Source organism: Danio rerio, chromosome 8, assembly GCF_049306965.1.
Source record: "Danio rerio strain Tuebingen ecotype United States chromosome 8, GRCz12tu, whole genome shotgun sequence".
Lineage (NCBI taxonomy): Eukaryota > Metazoa > Chordata > Actinopteri > Cypriniformes > Danionidae > Danio > Danio rerio.
The window spans coordinates 18,883,003-18,901,352 of record NC_133183.1 but is presented as its reverse complement, the minus strand read 5'-3'; the positions used below and the strand labels follow the sequence as shown (position 1 = coordinate 18,901,352).

At 33.3% G+C, this 18,350-nt stretch overlaps 1 protein-coding gene across 24 annotated transcripts in view; it reads right to left on the bottom strand.

Moving 5' to 3' along the window:
• The window catches only part of pde4d (phosphodiesterase 4D, cAMP-specific), a 273,689-nt gene that overhangs the window by 2,257 nt on the left and 253,082 nt on the right, over positions 1-18,350 (bottom strand). For all 24 annotated transcript variants that reach the window (XM_073910162.1, XM_073910158.1, XM_073910163.1 and 21 more), the window contains 8 exons: positions 10,570-10,663; positions 8,967-9,142; positions 8,147-8,245; positions 7,897-8,061; positions 7,666-7,765; positions 3,893-4,047; positions 3,352-3,474; positions 1,156-1,338 (listed from right to left, as the gene is read on the bottom strand). In XM_073910162.1, coding sequence (XP_073766263.1) covers positions 1,156-1,338; positions 3,352-3,474; positions 3,893-4,047; positions 7,666-7,765; positions 7,897-8,061; positions 8,147-8,245; positions 8,967-9,142; positions 10,570-10,663 — 1,095 coding nt within the window. The remainder of the gene's footprint in view (positions 1-1,155; positions 1,339-3,351; positions 3,475-3,892; positions 4,048-7,665; positions 7,766-7,896; positions 8,062-8,146; positions 8,246-8,966; positions 9,143-10,569; positions 10,664-18,350) is intronic.

Genomic DNA, 18,350 nt, shown 5'->3' with positions numbered 1-18,350 from the left:
ACATGGCAACTTCACTGTAGGGTCGGGCGATGTCGACCAATTCGGCATCGTACGATGTCTAATGTAAAACATTGCCATGGACAATGGAATCGTCATCGTAGGGGGATGAATTAATTATTTAGAAATAATTAATTCATAACAAATTAAGTATTTGTAGCTTACTGTTTCAATTACCTGACCTTCATCGTCTTTGTTTTACCCATAACCATATCATAAATAAATAAAGAGAAATTACACAAAAATTACCACCTGTCAATCACTTTTTTTTCACAGGACTCTGGCATGAATAGGCAGAGTGATCTGTGTCGTTATAATGGCGTCGACAAACTTGGTTGGTAAAAGGTGCACAACCAACAGGAACCAACCAACAGTATCTGAGGTTTTCGCTAAAATTACTTTTTAGAGCTGTGATACGTTACCTGATAGATTCAAAAGACTGAAGAGTCGTTAGATAGAGACAAGATTAATTCAATATCCTGTTGAACAACTATAGTGATTGCGATCCAGCGGTACATCCTTGATAGACTATCCGACGTGCACTGCTCTCTGGGGCTTTGTGCTCAAAGCACCCGCAGAGTGCTGGAGCTCAGACTCATGCATACGTTGCAGCGCATGACTGTGTGTGTGTGTGTGTGTGTGTGTGTGTGTGTTTGTCTGGTCACGTAACATGCGTTTTTCGTGAGTGGGTTGCCGCTGTAATAGGGGCGGAGTGGAGGATCGAGATGCTGGCTCAGCATTGTGATGTCTATCAGCGATGGACGATGGCATCGTCTATCTACCCAACCCTACTTCACTGGCATAGATTACAATATAATTTCTTTTTAAATCATACAAATCCAAAAGTCTTTCCATAACCCTAGTAACTTGAGCATTCCAATGAGTGTGTCCTATAAAGGCTTTAATCCCATTAAATGAAAATACATTTTTAAAAGTATTATTTCACAATAAGCTTTAACTTGTTAACATACACTTAAATGAGCTCTAAAGCATTATTAAAAGGCAAAGGTTTGTAAAAATCATGGGCTGAATAGTTAAAACTGATTTAAACCCATATGCTGTAGTTGACACCATGTATGAAGTGTAAAAAATAGTTAGACAAAGGATGAGTAAAATAATACTAATCAACTATTATAGACATGTATATATGTAAATGACCTGGGACTTCTCGACGGAGGCGTTGTGCTTGTCACACATGGGGCTGATCTCCATGCCGCGCTCGCGCTCTCTGTCCCCCTGACTGAAGAACTCCTCCATGATGCGGTCTGTCCACTGCCTGTACAGCTGCAGCGGCTTCGTCGGGTTACTGAGGTCAGCACAGTGAACCATGTTCTGCAACACCTGACACACACAGATGCACGCACACACACACACACACACACACAAAAAAAACTCTGTGAATTTTAGCTGAAGTAATTACAAATGCAATATACAGTTGAAGTCAGAATTATTAGCCCCCTTTGATTATTTTTTCTTTTTTAAATATTTCCCAAATGATGTTCAACAGAGCACTAAAATGTTCACAGTATGTCTTATAATATTTTTTTTCTTCTGGAGAAAGTCTTATTTGTTTTATTTTGCTTGAATAAAAGCAGTTTTTATTTTTTAAACACCATTTTAAGGACAATATTATTAGCCCATTTGAGCTATATATTTTTTCAATAGTCTAAAGAACAAACCATCATTATACAATAACTTGCCTAATTACCCTAACCTGCCTAGTTAACCTAATCAATTTAGTTAAGCCTTTAAATGTCACTTTAAGCTGTATAGAAGTGTCTTGAAAAATATCTAGTCAAATATTATTTACTGCCATCATGGCAAAGATAAAATAAATCAGTTATTAGAAATGAGTTTTTAAAACTATTATGCTTAGAAACATGTTGAAAAAAATCTTCTCTCCGTTAAACAGAAACTGGGGAAAAAATAAACAAGGGGCGAATAATTCTGACTGAAAAACATTTTGGACTTGGGATCCCTTTCTGGACTATATCAAAGGCCTGCCTATTACACCTAGTGTTAGCAACCTGTAACATTTGTCATTTTATCAGAAGGTTTTTTATTTAATATTTAAATTATTGTTATTAATTAATTTGTTAAATTTGTCACATCTGTATGCAGTTATTCTCTGATGTACTCAGGTATCTAATATACCTTATTTGGTATTTATGTATTTCTATATTTACTTTTCTTGTTATGTTAATTAATTTGTTAACTGTGTTAATGATTGGTGTTGAGGGATGGCATTAACAATGGACAACATATTACTGTTTACTTTTCTCAATATTTAATTTGTTTTTCATCCAAAAGATTACGGAGACCCGGAAGGGACATGTTGGTGGTGAAAAAATGGGTGGGAGGAAAAAAAAACTGAGTGATAGGAAAATATTTTGCTTTCCCCTCGCAAAGCTATTGTTCCATAAACACTTCCCATTTACTTTTATATATGAATCTAAACATGTCAACCCTCCGGTTTTTGGAGAAAAGTTAATGAAGTGAAAAACAGCAAATGAATCTCTGGTTTTGTTTTGTTTGATAGCAGAGGTGTCACTTTAATGAAAGCATTTAATTACTTTAGTAACTGTTTGTGCTCATTCAAGAGAAAATTAGTTGTCTAAAGTAAACTTGCAGGACGGACATTTTTACAAATTATTAAGTGTATTTGTTTAAACACAAACCCAAAGTCTAAAGTGTCCTGCACTTTAGCTCCACTTTAAATGGCGTGTACAGAGGCTGATCTGGGATCAGTTTATCATACGGAGCGCGTCTGTCAGTCAGCGATAGTATGATGATAGGATGATTGATGCACAGCTTTAATGGAAAGAAAGTGAATGCAGACATTTTCATATTCATTCCAACGTGCTTTCAAGATTAAAAATATGGGAGTAATATGGGAGAATACTTAAACGAGATGATAGCGGAATAGAATTTTAAACTACGCGAGAATCCCTACAAAAATGGCAGGGTTGACATGTACAGTATGAAGTGAACAGGAAGTGTTTGTGGAACAACAGTTTGGTGAGACAACGCAAAACATCTTTGCGAGGGAAGGGAAAAATTTGCAAGGAAATGTAAAAATTTCAAAAATACATTTTCCTATGACTTAATTTTTTTTTCCTACCACTTTTTTTTTCTCCCACCATCACATCCTTTCCGGGTCTCCATAAAAGACCAAAAATAAAAGATTGAAAATAAAAAACCCATTTGGTATAGTTATATTTTTCATACAAATCTGTTAAATAAAATATCTCTCTATACAATATAAATTTTTCAAATATAATTAACAATACAATAAAACCATAATAGTGACAATTATAATAAAATGTTAATATTAAATAACAAAAATGGACTGACCTGTATCCGGTCAGAATAGTTGTCCAGCAGTAAAACCCCTGAACTGGTCACCTTTTTGGTCTCCACCATGGTTTTCAGATCCGCCAACAAATTCATATGTTTTGACATGTCTGTGGCCAGAACCTAAAAAAAACATGCATAGTCATCATTTTATCTAAAGAGAAATATGTTAAATAAATGCATTCATGCCTACTTTTCATGTAGAGCATTTTGAGGGATGTAAACAAAAACAATGGTCCCAATGTATTTCCTGTTTTACATTTTTAATTTCTTCACTTTCCGAAATTTCAAAAAGAGCCACATATTGAGAAATAATGTTATGATAGCTGTTTTAACATTACATTATGATTGCATTGCCTCTTGTTTCAGTTATGTAACAAGTTTCATAAGCAGGAAATGTTCATGGGCCAATGACATGACCACATTGAAATGGTCTATATGCTGACATGTAGCTTAAAGTGCAAAAACAATTAAGTTTGATCAATTATAGTCCTCGTAGACCAATCCGCTCAAAGTTTAATGACTTAGCAGCTTGACTCACAATATCAATGACCATCTTGCGGAGCGACTGTCTCTGTTTCTTGGTCAGGTTCTGGAAGATGTCACAGTTTTCCTCCTGAAGCAGCTTAAAGCCAACAGCTAGATGATGATTCTCCAACACAGATGAATCATTGTACATGAGGGCCAGCTCAGAGTCTGATGGGACAAAGACAAAACCGTACAATCAATCATACAGTATAATACATAAGTAAACATACAGTTGAAGTCAAAATGACTAGCCCTCCAGTGAAAACTGTTTTCTATTTCAAATACTTCACAAATTATATTTAATAGATAAACAAACTTTTCACAGTATTTCTTATAATATTTTTTCTACTGGAGAAAGTCTTATTTGTTTTATTTCGGCTAGAAAAAAGCAGTTTTATAAAGGGTAATATTATAAGCCCCCTAAGCAATATTACAATTCGATTGTCTTCAAAACAAAACATTGTTATACAGTGGCTTGCCTAATTACCCTAACTTGCTAGTTAAGTTAGTTAACCTAGTTAAGCCTTTAAATTTCACTTTAAGCTTAATACTAGTATACTAGTGTAGACAAAATAAGTCAGTTTTTAGAAAAACAATTGTTAAAACTATTATGTTAAACAGAAATTGGGGAAGGGAGGGCTAACAATTTTGGAGGGCTTTTAATTCTAAATGCAACTGTATATAGACTGCATAAGAACAAAAACTGATTAGCTGAAAGCTATGTGATATTCTAGTAAGAACTGCACTCATGTGGCTGCTTCACTTTTCTCTCCTCTGCTTGTTGTTGTGTCACCAGGGCTTAATTTGTGCCAGAACAAGCCAGATCCAAAACCTCTGAAATCTGATCCTGAACCTCATTTTACTGATCCCCCTCATCACATGCATCCCGGCCCTTCTTTCCATTTTTTTCTGTGACTCCTCAACCCTTTCCTCACTTTCGTCCGTGGACTCCTCCAACCACCCCCACTCTTTTCGCTTTCATCCGCGACACCTCTCCCTCTTCTGGTAACATGCCGAATCTGTTACCCAAATCTGTTCCGGGACCTCCCAATTTATAAATTAAGCACTGCGTGTCACAATGTATATTTAGACGTTTATCAGGTGAGTAAGGACTTGTTTGGACTTCAAATATGCAGTTTATTCATAACGATAGCAGTTGTGTAGCAAAATGTGTTTCACAGATTTAAGAGATCATCACGAGTAGCCTCACCATGGACACTTTTTCTGAAATCTGATGTATATTTCTATACAGTAGTTTCAGTCTCAATCATCTGTTATTTGTTCCAAAGTAAATTGATTTCACTGAAAGAAATGTCATTTTTTTTACTGCTCATAAATTAAAAATCTTGATCTTTTGACTGATTTGCTTAGCATCTTCATATTGTTTTTAGTCACTTTATTTTGATGGTTCGTTTATTGAATTTAAGTTACATTGCATCTACATGATTAAATTTTAGCTTAGTTAAATATCAGTTGAAGGAGCAGTATCAGCAGATCTTAAGCAGACAGTCAACTAAACCTCAAACGGACCATCTTAATAAAGTGTTACCTAGTTTTTAACATTGCTTACAAATAAGTTTTAAATGAATTAAACATTTAATATGAATAACAGTAGTATTTAATATAAGTTTTTGTTTTATTGCACAATTAAAAAAACATGCTACTTTTCTTGTTTTATTTCTTTTTGAAGCCTGACATTTGATTTCAGATCCAACAAAATGGCTTGTTTAGTGTTTCTCGGTTAAAAACAGCCTCACACAGGTATGAACACAACACGTGTGACTTCTCTGCTTTTCAAGTTCCTGTTGAGCTTGTGAAAAACAGTGCAAGTCCCTCTGTTAGTCACTGAGGGGATTTTACCAGCCGTGTGGGCGAAACACGTGAGCTGTGTGAATCACAGACACATGTTGCCCACCAAACACATGTATCCATAGCATGTGAAAACCACCCGATTGACCCTTTGCGCACGTGATAACAGCTTAAACATGTATTGATTACTCTTTAAACGGGTCCGCTACTTTGAACAACGTGATGAAGCTAAAAGTGTTTTTGACAACTGTGAAGAACACTGAACAAACACAAGTTGTTAAATGAGGAAGCGATGATGCTACATTTTTTGATGTTTGAATAAAGTTATTTACGCTGCATTTAATTAGATCAGAAAGACAATAAATACTTAATATTACAGTACATATTATTATTTCAATTTAAAAATCACGTTTTTTTATGTGAAAATAATTTAAAATATAACATTTTATTAGTTTTGAGTTTTCAGGGTCACATGATTCTTCAAAAATTATATAACAGAATTTCATAGTAATGATTATTCAACCCAGACTCTTTCTGAAGAAAGCGCCAAATACATCACAAAGCTACGTTTTTTTTTTTTTTGTTTTGCAATCTCTGTTTTCGCAAATCCACCAGGGGCCGCTGTGTACACTTTTTAAGATCTCAAATTTCTCTCATGAATGCCATTTGTGCCTGCTGTTCTTGCATAATCCACCAGAGGCCACTGTCGACTGACTGTATGACCCACTGAATGGTATTATACCACCCCGTAGTGTTCGTTTTAAAGACAAAATGCAGCCATACGTACTTCTGGCTACATAATTTGTGATCTCCAGAAATGCATATAGGGGTAGGTTTTCAAAATGAGTCTATGTTGCGATTCTTACTGATTAATTCTGGAATTATAACACAATATAACATATATAACAGCATTTATTTGTAATAAACTCTTTTCTTACATTTTGAATGTCTTTACTCACACTTTCAATCAATTTAAGGTGTTCTCAATGAACAAACAATTTGTTGAGATTTACATTTGAATAGCTTCCATAAAAAATGAATAAAAAAAGCAGTTAAACAGCTGTCAACATTGATAAGAATTAGAAATGTCTTCAGAACACAAAATCAGCATAACATAATAAGCATTATAACAGAAAGGACAAAACAATAAAGCTTTTTTTCAATTAAGATAACTAGCAAAAAAAAAAGGAATATATACCAAAACAACAGTTTGAGACAGTAATTCATGATTTTATGACCACTCGGTTAGATTACTGTAATGCACTGTATGTGGGGAGTAGCAAGTCAGCTATTGTCTGTTTGCAAATGGTGAAAAAAAATGCAGCAGCACGCCTGTTAACTGGTACCCACAAATATGACCACATCTCCCCCACTTTGCTTCATTGGTTGCCAGTGAATTTTAGAATACAGTTTAAGATTCTTTTATTTGTTTTTAAACAAATTTGGTAGGTCCAAGACTTTAGAATGATTTGCCGCTGCCCACTAGACAGGGATCATCCTAAATCAGCTCTTAAAACTCATTTTTTGTTGGCATTTGACACCTGATCTTACTAGCTGGTTGTTCTAATTATTATCCCTTTTTAGGTAGTTTAGCTATATTTGCTCTTGTATTTTATGTTCTTTTATGCTTATTTTGTTGTATATTTCTGTACAGCACTTTGGCTCACTTCTGTGTTTTTAAAGTGCTCTATAAATAAAGTTTGACTTGACAATCAAATTTCAGCTTTGAACCTAAGAAATAAATTGCAAATTAGAATATATTCAAACTGAATTATTAATGTACATTTTAATACATTTTCATGATGTATAAAGCGATGTTTTACTGTATCTGCCTTTAAAAATGTTAACTAGTTTAAACTTTTGACTCTCCGTAGGAACATCTCGTTTGGAAATATAAAAGATGTCATTAAGCATAAAAAAACCCAGTAAAACAGGAATATAGCAAATTGTCATATTACAATCAAGCTAACGACTTACTAGTGTTAATGAGGAACTGGTTGGAGACGCCAGGATGGTCAACATCATGAATCGCACTGGCAAATATGGCAGCGAGAATTTCAAGGTCTGTAAACACAGCCTGAAAAAAAAAAAAACAGACACAGACAGATTATATAAAATCTCACGTCGCCATCCGCTCTCTTGAACACCCAGCAGTGAGAATAAAAGAGCGTGTCTGCAGCACTGCATTCTGGGACAGCAGTATCGCACCTCAAGGGCAGGAGTTGATAGCAGGACGTGAGTGGACTGTGTGACATCAGCAGCATGGATGTTGTTGTGATAGGCAACGTCAGCATGATAATGGTCCTCTAAAGTCATCAGATAGGTGATAAACGTGTCGAGGGGAATTTTAAACGTCTTTAACAAGTCCCTCTCCTACAGCACAGAAGTACCTTGTTAGTGGAAAGACATTCAAGCAAAAACTAGAGCACGATGGAAAAACACTGCGAACACCACATACCTGGAATATTGTGTACATCATAACCGTTAAAGGTCTGTTTCCAGAAAATTCTGACACTTTGAAGACATTAAGGCCCCATTTATTTACATCTTCGAGCTCCTGAAAAGGCACAAATTGAAAGATGTTTATCATTCTGTTTTGGAGTTTGCAACATAATTGCTTGATAATAACCAATAACAAATCAAATTCAGCATATTTAAACTATATCTAAAGGATCACCCTGACACTTAAGACTATATAATATTGTTATAATAATAATAATAATTATTATTTATTTATTTAATTATTTTTAATTCCCAGGTTCTGCTGGTTGCTGTACTTGCTGAATTTTCCTTGCTCTCCTAAGCCAATTGTATTTTTTTTGTTTTGGTTCAACTTGGAACGTCCTCAACCATTGCAGAGACAGGAGATCAGAGTGAGCGCTCCAGCTTGGCTCCACCCTGATCCATTTATTAACTATTTAAATAATTTACTCCTTTGAATGCAAAGCTGAATTTTCAGCATCATTATTTCTTGTAATCTGAAATCTACTATAATAATAATCTTAAATAAATAATATCTATAATACTGATTTATTAATATTCAAAAGAGTTGTGCAACTTAACATTTTTATGGAAATCCTGATACTTTTTCTTGAATCAAACAAAACAGCACTATTTAAAATTGAAATCTTTTGTGAACTTGTCAGGGTTGATCAATGTTTTGTAAATTCCCAAAATCCCCCAAACCTTCAAACAATAACATAGCCTATACTTTATTACAGGACGTCTTTGTTTTACTTAACATGTTATTAATTACATCTGATTGCTTAAAAATTTACCTTGGCCAGCTCATCTTCTGTTTCAGTTTTAACCCCAAACCGAGGGATGTTTGAGTTGGTAAGGCTGGAACTGTGCGTTAGCTTCTTAACACCGCTAATCTGAGACATCGGCCTTTTTTTCTTCTCCTTGTCTTTCTGGGACTGTGGCGATGGCATTTCCACTTCGTTTTGCTTGTCTAAAAAAAACAGAGAAAAAGCTCAGGGATGCATCTAGAAATCAGTGGTGCTTGTGGGTAAAGTCACAGCATGTGCCATTAGAGCCACCGATTTGCAGGTTTCTAATTGAATGCTGGGCTACGGTCATGTAATGGTCTCACTTGTGGTGTCATTATTCAGCGGCAGTCAGGCTACAGAGCCACCGCTGGCCTGCTTTTTTTTGCTCACAATCAGCACTTCATTTGTCCTAGTTCTCGGAGTTACACCAAAAATACTCTGCTCCTCTTCATTGCATAGTGCAATTACAACAATATTCAGTTAAATAAAGTATCGAGATAATAATCATGAATAATATTGTTGTGGGCATTTTATTATTAATAATTACAGAATGCCTTTAGAAATATTCAGATTGCTGTGTTTTGAAGTGGTGATTTTATAGGCCTTCAATAATGCACATTTTCACATGTTAATCTGGCCTGAAACATGACTGGGATGTTAATTGAAAATGTTCTGATTCTTTAAATGATAACACTTTACAATAAGAATAATCTATAGGCTAATACGTTTAATAAGTCATTAAAATCTGAATCAGTAACTGTTTTATTTAATGGAGCTTATAACTAATAAAGTTCTGTTGTATTTTACTACTAAACTAACATTGACATAACTTCTGTAACAAATGTTCTCACTGTTGATGTTAGGGTAATGCATTAACATTTACTACTGATAGCTTATTGTAAAGTGTTATATAATATACTATAATAATCCGTTTGCAAATTAAATAGTTTGTTTACATTAAATTATGAAAAAAGCAAGTACTTTTTTTATTTAAAAAAATATTTTTTTTCAGTTTGTCAATTAAATGATAATATTGTATATCATGACAAAATTGCATTACATATACATGTATGCTCAGCATATTTGAGTATAGCCCTTACAAAATCTCTTATTTAATTGAACAATTATATTATTTACAATATAAATAAATTTGTGCACATACTGTGCATTAGTTTAGTCAGTACTGAAGCCAAATCTGAAGCTAATCTAACAAAATAACTTACAATAACGTTCTAAAAATTTGTAACCCAAATTTATGTGTTAGGGATCATTTTTAAATAAACATTTAAAAAAGAGCAAGAAACAAGAGAAACAAAAAACATATAACATTTTGTAGTTTGTATTTTTTTTTTTTGTAATATTTAGCATGAATTTAAATGTATTATCTTTCTATTTATAAAAGTTTTCAGTGACTAAAATATTATTATAATAGCTATATCTGTTTTATAAATCGGTTTTGTTCAACTGCACCAAGATGTATCATCTACATTCACTGAGAAATTGATAAAAAATATTATTTTCAAAATGGGGTTTACTCATTTATCCTAAGGGCTCTACATACTGTATTATTATAGTTGTTTTATTTTGTTTTGTTTGTGGGGAAACTCACCCAGGAATGTACTGGAGATGTACTCAGAAACCTGGTTACCAGATCGGCTCATCTCTGAGAGGTGAGTCAATTCTCTGTTCAACATCCTCTTGAACTGTTGAGAGAAACAAACGCATAATGATTTCATGCTTTTATTAACAAAAGTCTGACCATCAGTGACTATTATTTTTTAGAAGAACTACACAGAAAACACATTTCCATCCTAATAAAAAATAAAAATATGTTGTGTGAAAGTGTTGTGTAACATGTCTGCACTATTGTTCGAAACGCCTCCTCTGAAATTCACTCCTAAACAAGACACCATTTTACTTCTTTTTAAAAAACATTTAATGGATTTTCTCTTGTCAATAGTGTTGCTAACAGTCATCAAACACGCCACATCTTCAAGGCTAAGTCCTCCAAACAACCTCTAAAAACAGGAGAACCCTCTCCCACGGTTGAAAATGTCAGGTCAAAATGACCCGCTTGGTCACAGATAGACGCTACAAAACAAAGTACCATTTTCCTTATTTTTAACAAGATCTGCAAGCCCAAACTGGAGATGGAAACCACCGCATGTCAAAAATAAACACCTTAATGCGTGCAAACAAACAAACAGGACAGTGACAGCACATGATGTGCTGGGGCTTTTTATAGCAATTTAGCTTTAAAAAGAACCTGGATCAATATGAGTAAGCAAAAAATAATGATGAGGTAAAAAAGACTTTTAAAAAGATGTTATATATTGCTGTGATAAAATGACAACATAATATTCATTCAAATATAAATTGAAATATATTTTTACTGTAAAAAATGAACGAACCCATCCAATTCAAATCATCATTGTTATTAATTTAACAATTTATTAATTTATTTTAAAATATAAATGTAAATATAGTTTGATTTTAAACAGAGTGCATATAAAAATAGATTAGCAAAAAAATGTTTTATATACTGTAATTATCTAATCATGAAGAAAACAAATGTTAAATATAAAAATAATAAAAATGCAACAAATAAAAAACTATGTTACTATTATAAATATCATTATTAATATTAATATCAACATTGATGTTAATATTAATATTATTATTGATATTAATATTAATGATAATAAGGGACTAAGCTGAAAAAATGACAGAATGAACGAATGATGATGACAATAAAAAAATAATAATAAAATAATAATAATAATAATAATAATAATAATAAGAGACCAAGCTGAAAAGGAAACGGATGAATTATTGTTATTATTATTATTATTATTAATAATAATAAAAAATATTATAAAAAAGTGACAAAATGAACGAACAATGATGATGATGACAATAAAAAAAATAATAATAAGAGACCAAGCTGAAAAGGAAACGGATGAATTATTGTTATTATTATTATTATTATTATTAATAATAATAATGACAATAAAAATATTATAAAAAAGTGACAAAATGAACAAACAATGATGATGATGACAATATAATAATAATAATAATAATAATAAGAGACCAAGCTAAAAAGGAAACGGATAAATTATTGTTATTATTAATAATATTAATAATAATATTATTAATAATAATAAGCAATCATTCTTTGTGAAACCACATACTGAATACCAGTAATAAACAATACCAACCCCTCCTACCACATTCCACTATAAGAGTACAGCATTTGAGGATTTGTGAACTCACCTTTATGTATCCCCAAGAAACTGACAGCAAATAATTAGCCTCAGGCATTTTGAATGAGTAAATCCAGATAGCAGATGTGATAAGAAAAATGCAGCTGATAAAAAAGTCAAACACAAAATACCCAGCGCAGAAGCTTCCACGGCTCAAATCCACCTGAATTAGGCTAAACCCCATCTGAAAAGTCTAGAAATTCCTTAAGCCATTCCTCACGATGGCAGACTCCATTGCTAGGAAAGCTGGCAAAGCTCCACCTAAGACAGAGGAGGGCATGAAGAAGCCTCAGCATTGTCTGATAGCATCTCTCTGTTCTTCAAAGCACACAGACTGAAAAATGCCTGCGCTTTGGAAGAGGGGAAAAAATGCCATTTAACAGCTTCCAAATAAGGCTGCGTTGTGCAGGTGAGAGTCACTGGTGCAGCTCAGCCAATCAGACGGCTCCTCCAGATTAGAATGAGCTCATCACTGCAGCCGATTGGCTGAGCTGAGCTCCTTTGGGAGTCAAGGCTCCACCCACTTCAGCTTGTAGACGTGTGCAGCTTAGTTGTGTGCTCTTCATATGAGAGCTCAGTGATACAACGAGCAGATCCTCTACAGGATTCACAGTCATCATGTGTGGTTTGCATTAATGCGTCTGCATGTCGTGTTTGGCCATGAGCATATGTGTGTGTGTATGTGTGGAGGGGTGAGGTAATGTTCATGATATGACGTAATGTTTTGGAAGCGGACACTGTGTCAAGCAGACTAATAAAATATTCAGTGAAATTCATTGACAAATCTACTGAGGGGAGTCAATGGAGAGCATATGTTGTATGAACAATTACAAAAAAATAAAATAAAACCAATGACGCCTGTGCTGGTTTTGTCCTAGTAAATTGTTAATGAGGTTCCTTAAAGCAGAAAAAAGCTTTGTTCAGCCACTGACTGGCAGATGGGAATTTTTTTAAACAATGACGTGTTTTCATTGGCTCAGTAGTAGCTGTTGTTTTTTAAGTAGCCTGTAACATGCCACATTTTAAATTGCATTTAACACACTAAATTTAATATTAATTTAAAATTATTATTATTATTATTATTAAAAAAAATCTATACATTATACATTTTACATACATCATATTTTATTTATTTATTTATTATTTTTTTAGGAATTTTTCACCTTTTATTCGGATAGGACAGACAGAAATGTATTAAGAGCAGAGAGAGGGGAAGGATCAGCATAGGACTTCGAGCTGGGAATCGAACTCGGGTCACCGTGAGCACCATGGTGCTATATGTCAGCACGTCAGCACACTTAACCCATAGGCTATTGGCGCCAGCATTACATTATATTTATTTATGTTATATTATATATTATTTTTATTTTATTTAGTTTGAAAATTATTTAAAATAATTTGAATGTATTATGATAAATAGTACTTGATGTGCATTATATAAAGCATATGTGGTTTACTAAAATATTTTACTCTCATTCATTCCTTCATTCATTTATTCATTTTCCTTCGGCTTTGTCCCTTTATTTATTAGAGGTCGCACAGCGGAATGAACCACCAACTTATCCAGCATATGTTTTACATCGAATGCCCTTTCAGCTGCAACCGAGTACTGGAAAACATCCATACACACTCATACACACATATACACGTCAGCCAAATTAGTTTATTCAATTCACCTGTACAGCATATCTTTCAAGGAAGCACTCAAAGGAAACCCATGCCAACATGGGGAGAACAGGCAAACTCCACACAGAAACACCGACTGCCCTAGCTGGGGTTCGAACCAGCGACCTTCTTACTGTGAGGCGACAGTGCTAATCACTAAGCCACCATGTCGTCCTATTCTCTATCTAAAAATACACAATTATATAATTAAATACAATTATTATATAAACTACAGCTTAATAATAGCAAGATATAACTGTATCACAGCTACAAACATGATGAATACACTGTAAAACCCAAAAAGTTAAGGTAACTCAAACCATTTGAGGAAACCGATTGCAACAAACCATTTAAGTTCAAAAACTAATCCTAATGAGTACTGTGAACTTAATCCATTTGAGTAAACAAAGCAATTTGAGCAAAGTAAACTCAAACCAACTGAGTACTGTAAAACCCAATAAGTTTAGGCAACTCAAACCGTTTGAGGAAACCGATTGCTGGAAACCATTTGAGTTAAAAAACTAATCTATAAGAGTATTGTGAACTTACTCCATTTAAATTGAAGTGTTGAGGTGTTTAATTCACCCATTTCCTTCAACACTGAGTTCAAAACTCTTTTCAAATGAGTAGAATTAATTTTCGGTAAATTGAGTTAACTACAATCATTTCATTTGATAAAGTTGACTGTTGGGTTTTACAGTGTACGTATTTCAATCCAATCATCAAAATATAAACCCACCAATCTATAGTACATAATAGGGTTGCTTCAATCAGGATTTAACAGCAGATACCAATTCCTTGTCATGGTGATTGACCAATATCGAGTACTGATCCTAATGCTTTATGTAATTTTGCCATTGCACAATTTCCCTCTAAGTATGACACTTAAGTGGAGATCTCGTCTTACCTAAGAGAATAAACTCAGGATGCTGCATATAATCCTATACATTATTACTACTGCATATAATCTTAAACATGTCTCTTATAACCATTTAATATGTACAGAAGCAGCTTTATAAAAACATAATAGATAATAAGCGGGAGACTCGTGGAGCTTCCGGTTGAGAAATTGCAGCAGCTCAAAACACTGGATATACAATGGTTGCAACAAAGAGATCACCACTCGTCAAAATCATGCCAATAAACTGTATAAACAGAGTTTGCGCCACACTGTATATATTTTAGCTGCTGTGACGCATGCGCAGTGATCGCTTCCGCCCCCAAGCATCATTTACCTCCTCACATGTTGTAGTGCTGCTATCTGTATAACCCAGGTGCACATGTGCATCTTCCTCTGCTTGTAAATTCATAAATAAACACCTGCGATCTGTTCATAGGATCGGTCAGATTGGCGAGTACCGATCGAGTCATTAAATACGATTATCAGCCGATACCGATCTCCGACCGATCGATCGGAGAATCCCTAGTACATAGCATATTACTCAAATGGCCAACGTCTTTCCAGTGTGGGCCATGTGCATTTTGACCAGCATGTCACTGAAGTACAGTGTTTTTAACCTGAGCTGGACAAGAGCTTCTGGCAACAAATAAAGAGGCGAGCGGTGGAGCTGACAGAACATGGTCAGGGATTATTTCACACTTCTGCTCCCTGTGTAGCACTAGTGGGATGCTGAGTAATTTGCAGCTTTACTGGAGCAGATGAGCCGACGGTAATAGGCTGTTGCGGGTCCATGCGGGCAGAGGCGACTGTGTTTCTATTGTTGGAACATCTAGAGGGTGTTAAAACACGTCTCTGAGCAAAAAATGGAAAGATATCACACAATTTGTAGCTGTGATTTCCTGAAAATGTGTTTTCTGGGACAGGCCTAAATAATGATTCGTTCCTCTATATATACGGCTCGTAGATCAAAAGCAACATTTATTCATTATTTCCTCTGAAGCTAAAATAGAGAAACTCTGAGCTTAAAATAGCAATGTCGAGGACCAAATAACACAATTGATATTCGGATATGAAATGTGGCTATTGAGGTGTCTTCGTGAAGGGTTTCGATGTTCATAACAGTGCAAGGCATTTCTTACATGCAAATCATATAATCAGCACTAATAAAAATATACCACAAAATAGTGCTGCACGACTAATTGAAAAAAAGACCACGATCTCGACTCAACCCTAAACACAATTTTAATCCTGATTTTCTACGATGTAGCCCATTTTATTTTCAAGGTCAGGAGAGATGTGTAAAATCAGTCGCACAAGAATTTACATTGTTTTATATATGCTGCACAACATTGCAAACACCTCCACATGGTACTAAAAGTGTCACATACTGTATTTATAAGGTATAATTTACCCACAAATGAAATTTCTGTCTTAATGTAATGAAGTATTTATTTAATACCGAGAGGACACACGCATGTCCACCATCTACTTTAGTAAACAGAACCTGCATAGGTTGTACATAACAGGTAATAAACTTGTAAGTATTGTTTGGATTGTTGCACAGACTGAGGACACAGGAAGTATGACTTGCATGTATATATTTTTTTTCCTCAAAGTGACAGCAGCCATGACATGAGTGCACTCAGCAGTGAAAGTGAAAAAGAAAGCGAACACATCATTTAAATGATTATATTGCATTTTAGAGTTATACTAATTCAACTTCATAATTATGAATAATTATATTCTGATGACATATTTAAAGTCTGTTTAAGTCCACCATTCCATGGTAAATACAAAATTTAGTATTTTAACCAACAGTAGACCTACACATAGGCCTGATATTATTAATGTTGTTTTACCATACGTTTGAGAAATAACAATAATAACAACCTACTTATATTAACCACTATTTTACATCGACAGAATGGTGAGAAAATCGTGATCTTGATTTTAAGCAAAAAAATCATGGTTCTCATTTTAGCCAGAATCTACAACTTAGCACCTGATAGAATCGTATGTAAACCATAGATTTTGAAAATAACACGAAAAATAACACTGTCATCCACATCAGAAGATCAAATTCAAAGTCTAAATAAATGAATGGAAGTGAACTTACAGTAGCATGAAACACAAGATTGTGCATTCTGTTTTCTGCTCTAAAAAGTCACAATTAATAATATGAAAATATATCTAAATCATAGACAAAGAAACAAGAAAATATAAAATGTTAGTAATTACTTATCGTAAATATTTGAAAGCATTACATACTATATATAACAATATATAACATATTAAACATATTACATATTAATTATGTATGTTTTGGTCACACTTTAAAACAAGGTTTCATTAGTAAACTAAAGTTGACTAACATGAATAAATACTGTAATAAATGGATTGTTAAATGTTTATTTTAGTAAATCATGCATTCTGCTTTATGCTCTGAAGAGTCGCAATTAATAATATTTAAAAATAATAATCATAAACAAACTAACAAGAACATAAAATGTTAATATTTCTTTATTGTAAATATTTTGAAGCATTACATACTATTTATAACAATATATAACATATTAAATATATTACATATTAAATATGCTTTGGTCATGCTTCACAATAAGGTTTCGATAGTTAATGTATTTACTAACAAGAACTAATAATAAACCATACTTGTACAGCATTTATGAATCATAGTTAAAGATTTACAAATGCATTATTAAAAACCAAATTCTTGCTTGTTAACATTAGTTAATTAGTTAATTATGTCAGTAACAATGAACTAACAATGAACAACTTCATTTCCATTAATTTGTAACTTGTTAGATGTTTGTTTATTTTAGTAAATCATGCATTCTGCTTTATGCTCCGAAAAGTCGCAATTAATAATATTTAAACTGAATAATCATAAACAAACTAACAAGAAAATAAAATGATAATAATTATTTATTGTAAATATTTTGAAGCATTAAATACTATTTATGACAGTACATCATTTATTAATCATAGTTATAGATTGACTAATGCATTATTAAAATGATTGCTTGTTAACATTAGTTAATGCACGGTCAGTTAACGAACTAACACTGAACGACTTTATTTTAATTAGCTAACATTGACTAACATGAATGCTGTAATGAATGTATTGTTAAATGTTTGTTCATTTAGTAAATGAATTAACTAACATTAACTACTACAACTTTATTGTAAAGTGCTACTTATGTTTTATAATGAAACATTATTTAAAAATTCCTAAAAATATATTATTTCTTTATTTATTGTCTTCAAGCAGCTTTTACTATTTGGTGTAAATTCTACAAATATTTATTCACTCCATATCATCAGAAAAATGTCTGAATAGTTTTTTTCTTACTGGCCCAAACCTGACTCCAGTTTAAAAATATTATAACAATGGCAGGATGTGTCAGATAATGATTAGTCCAGTCAACATTAGCCACTGTAAATGAAAATAAACCTTCATTTAATGTCTTTAACACATATTTTGCAGACTCAATCAAGAATATAAGATCAGCTTAGACATTTTCAATGTTTAAATTGTTA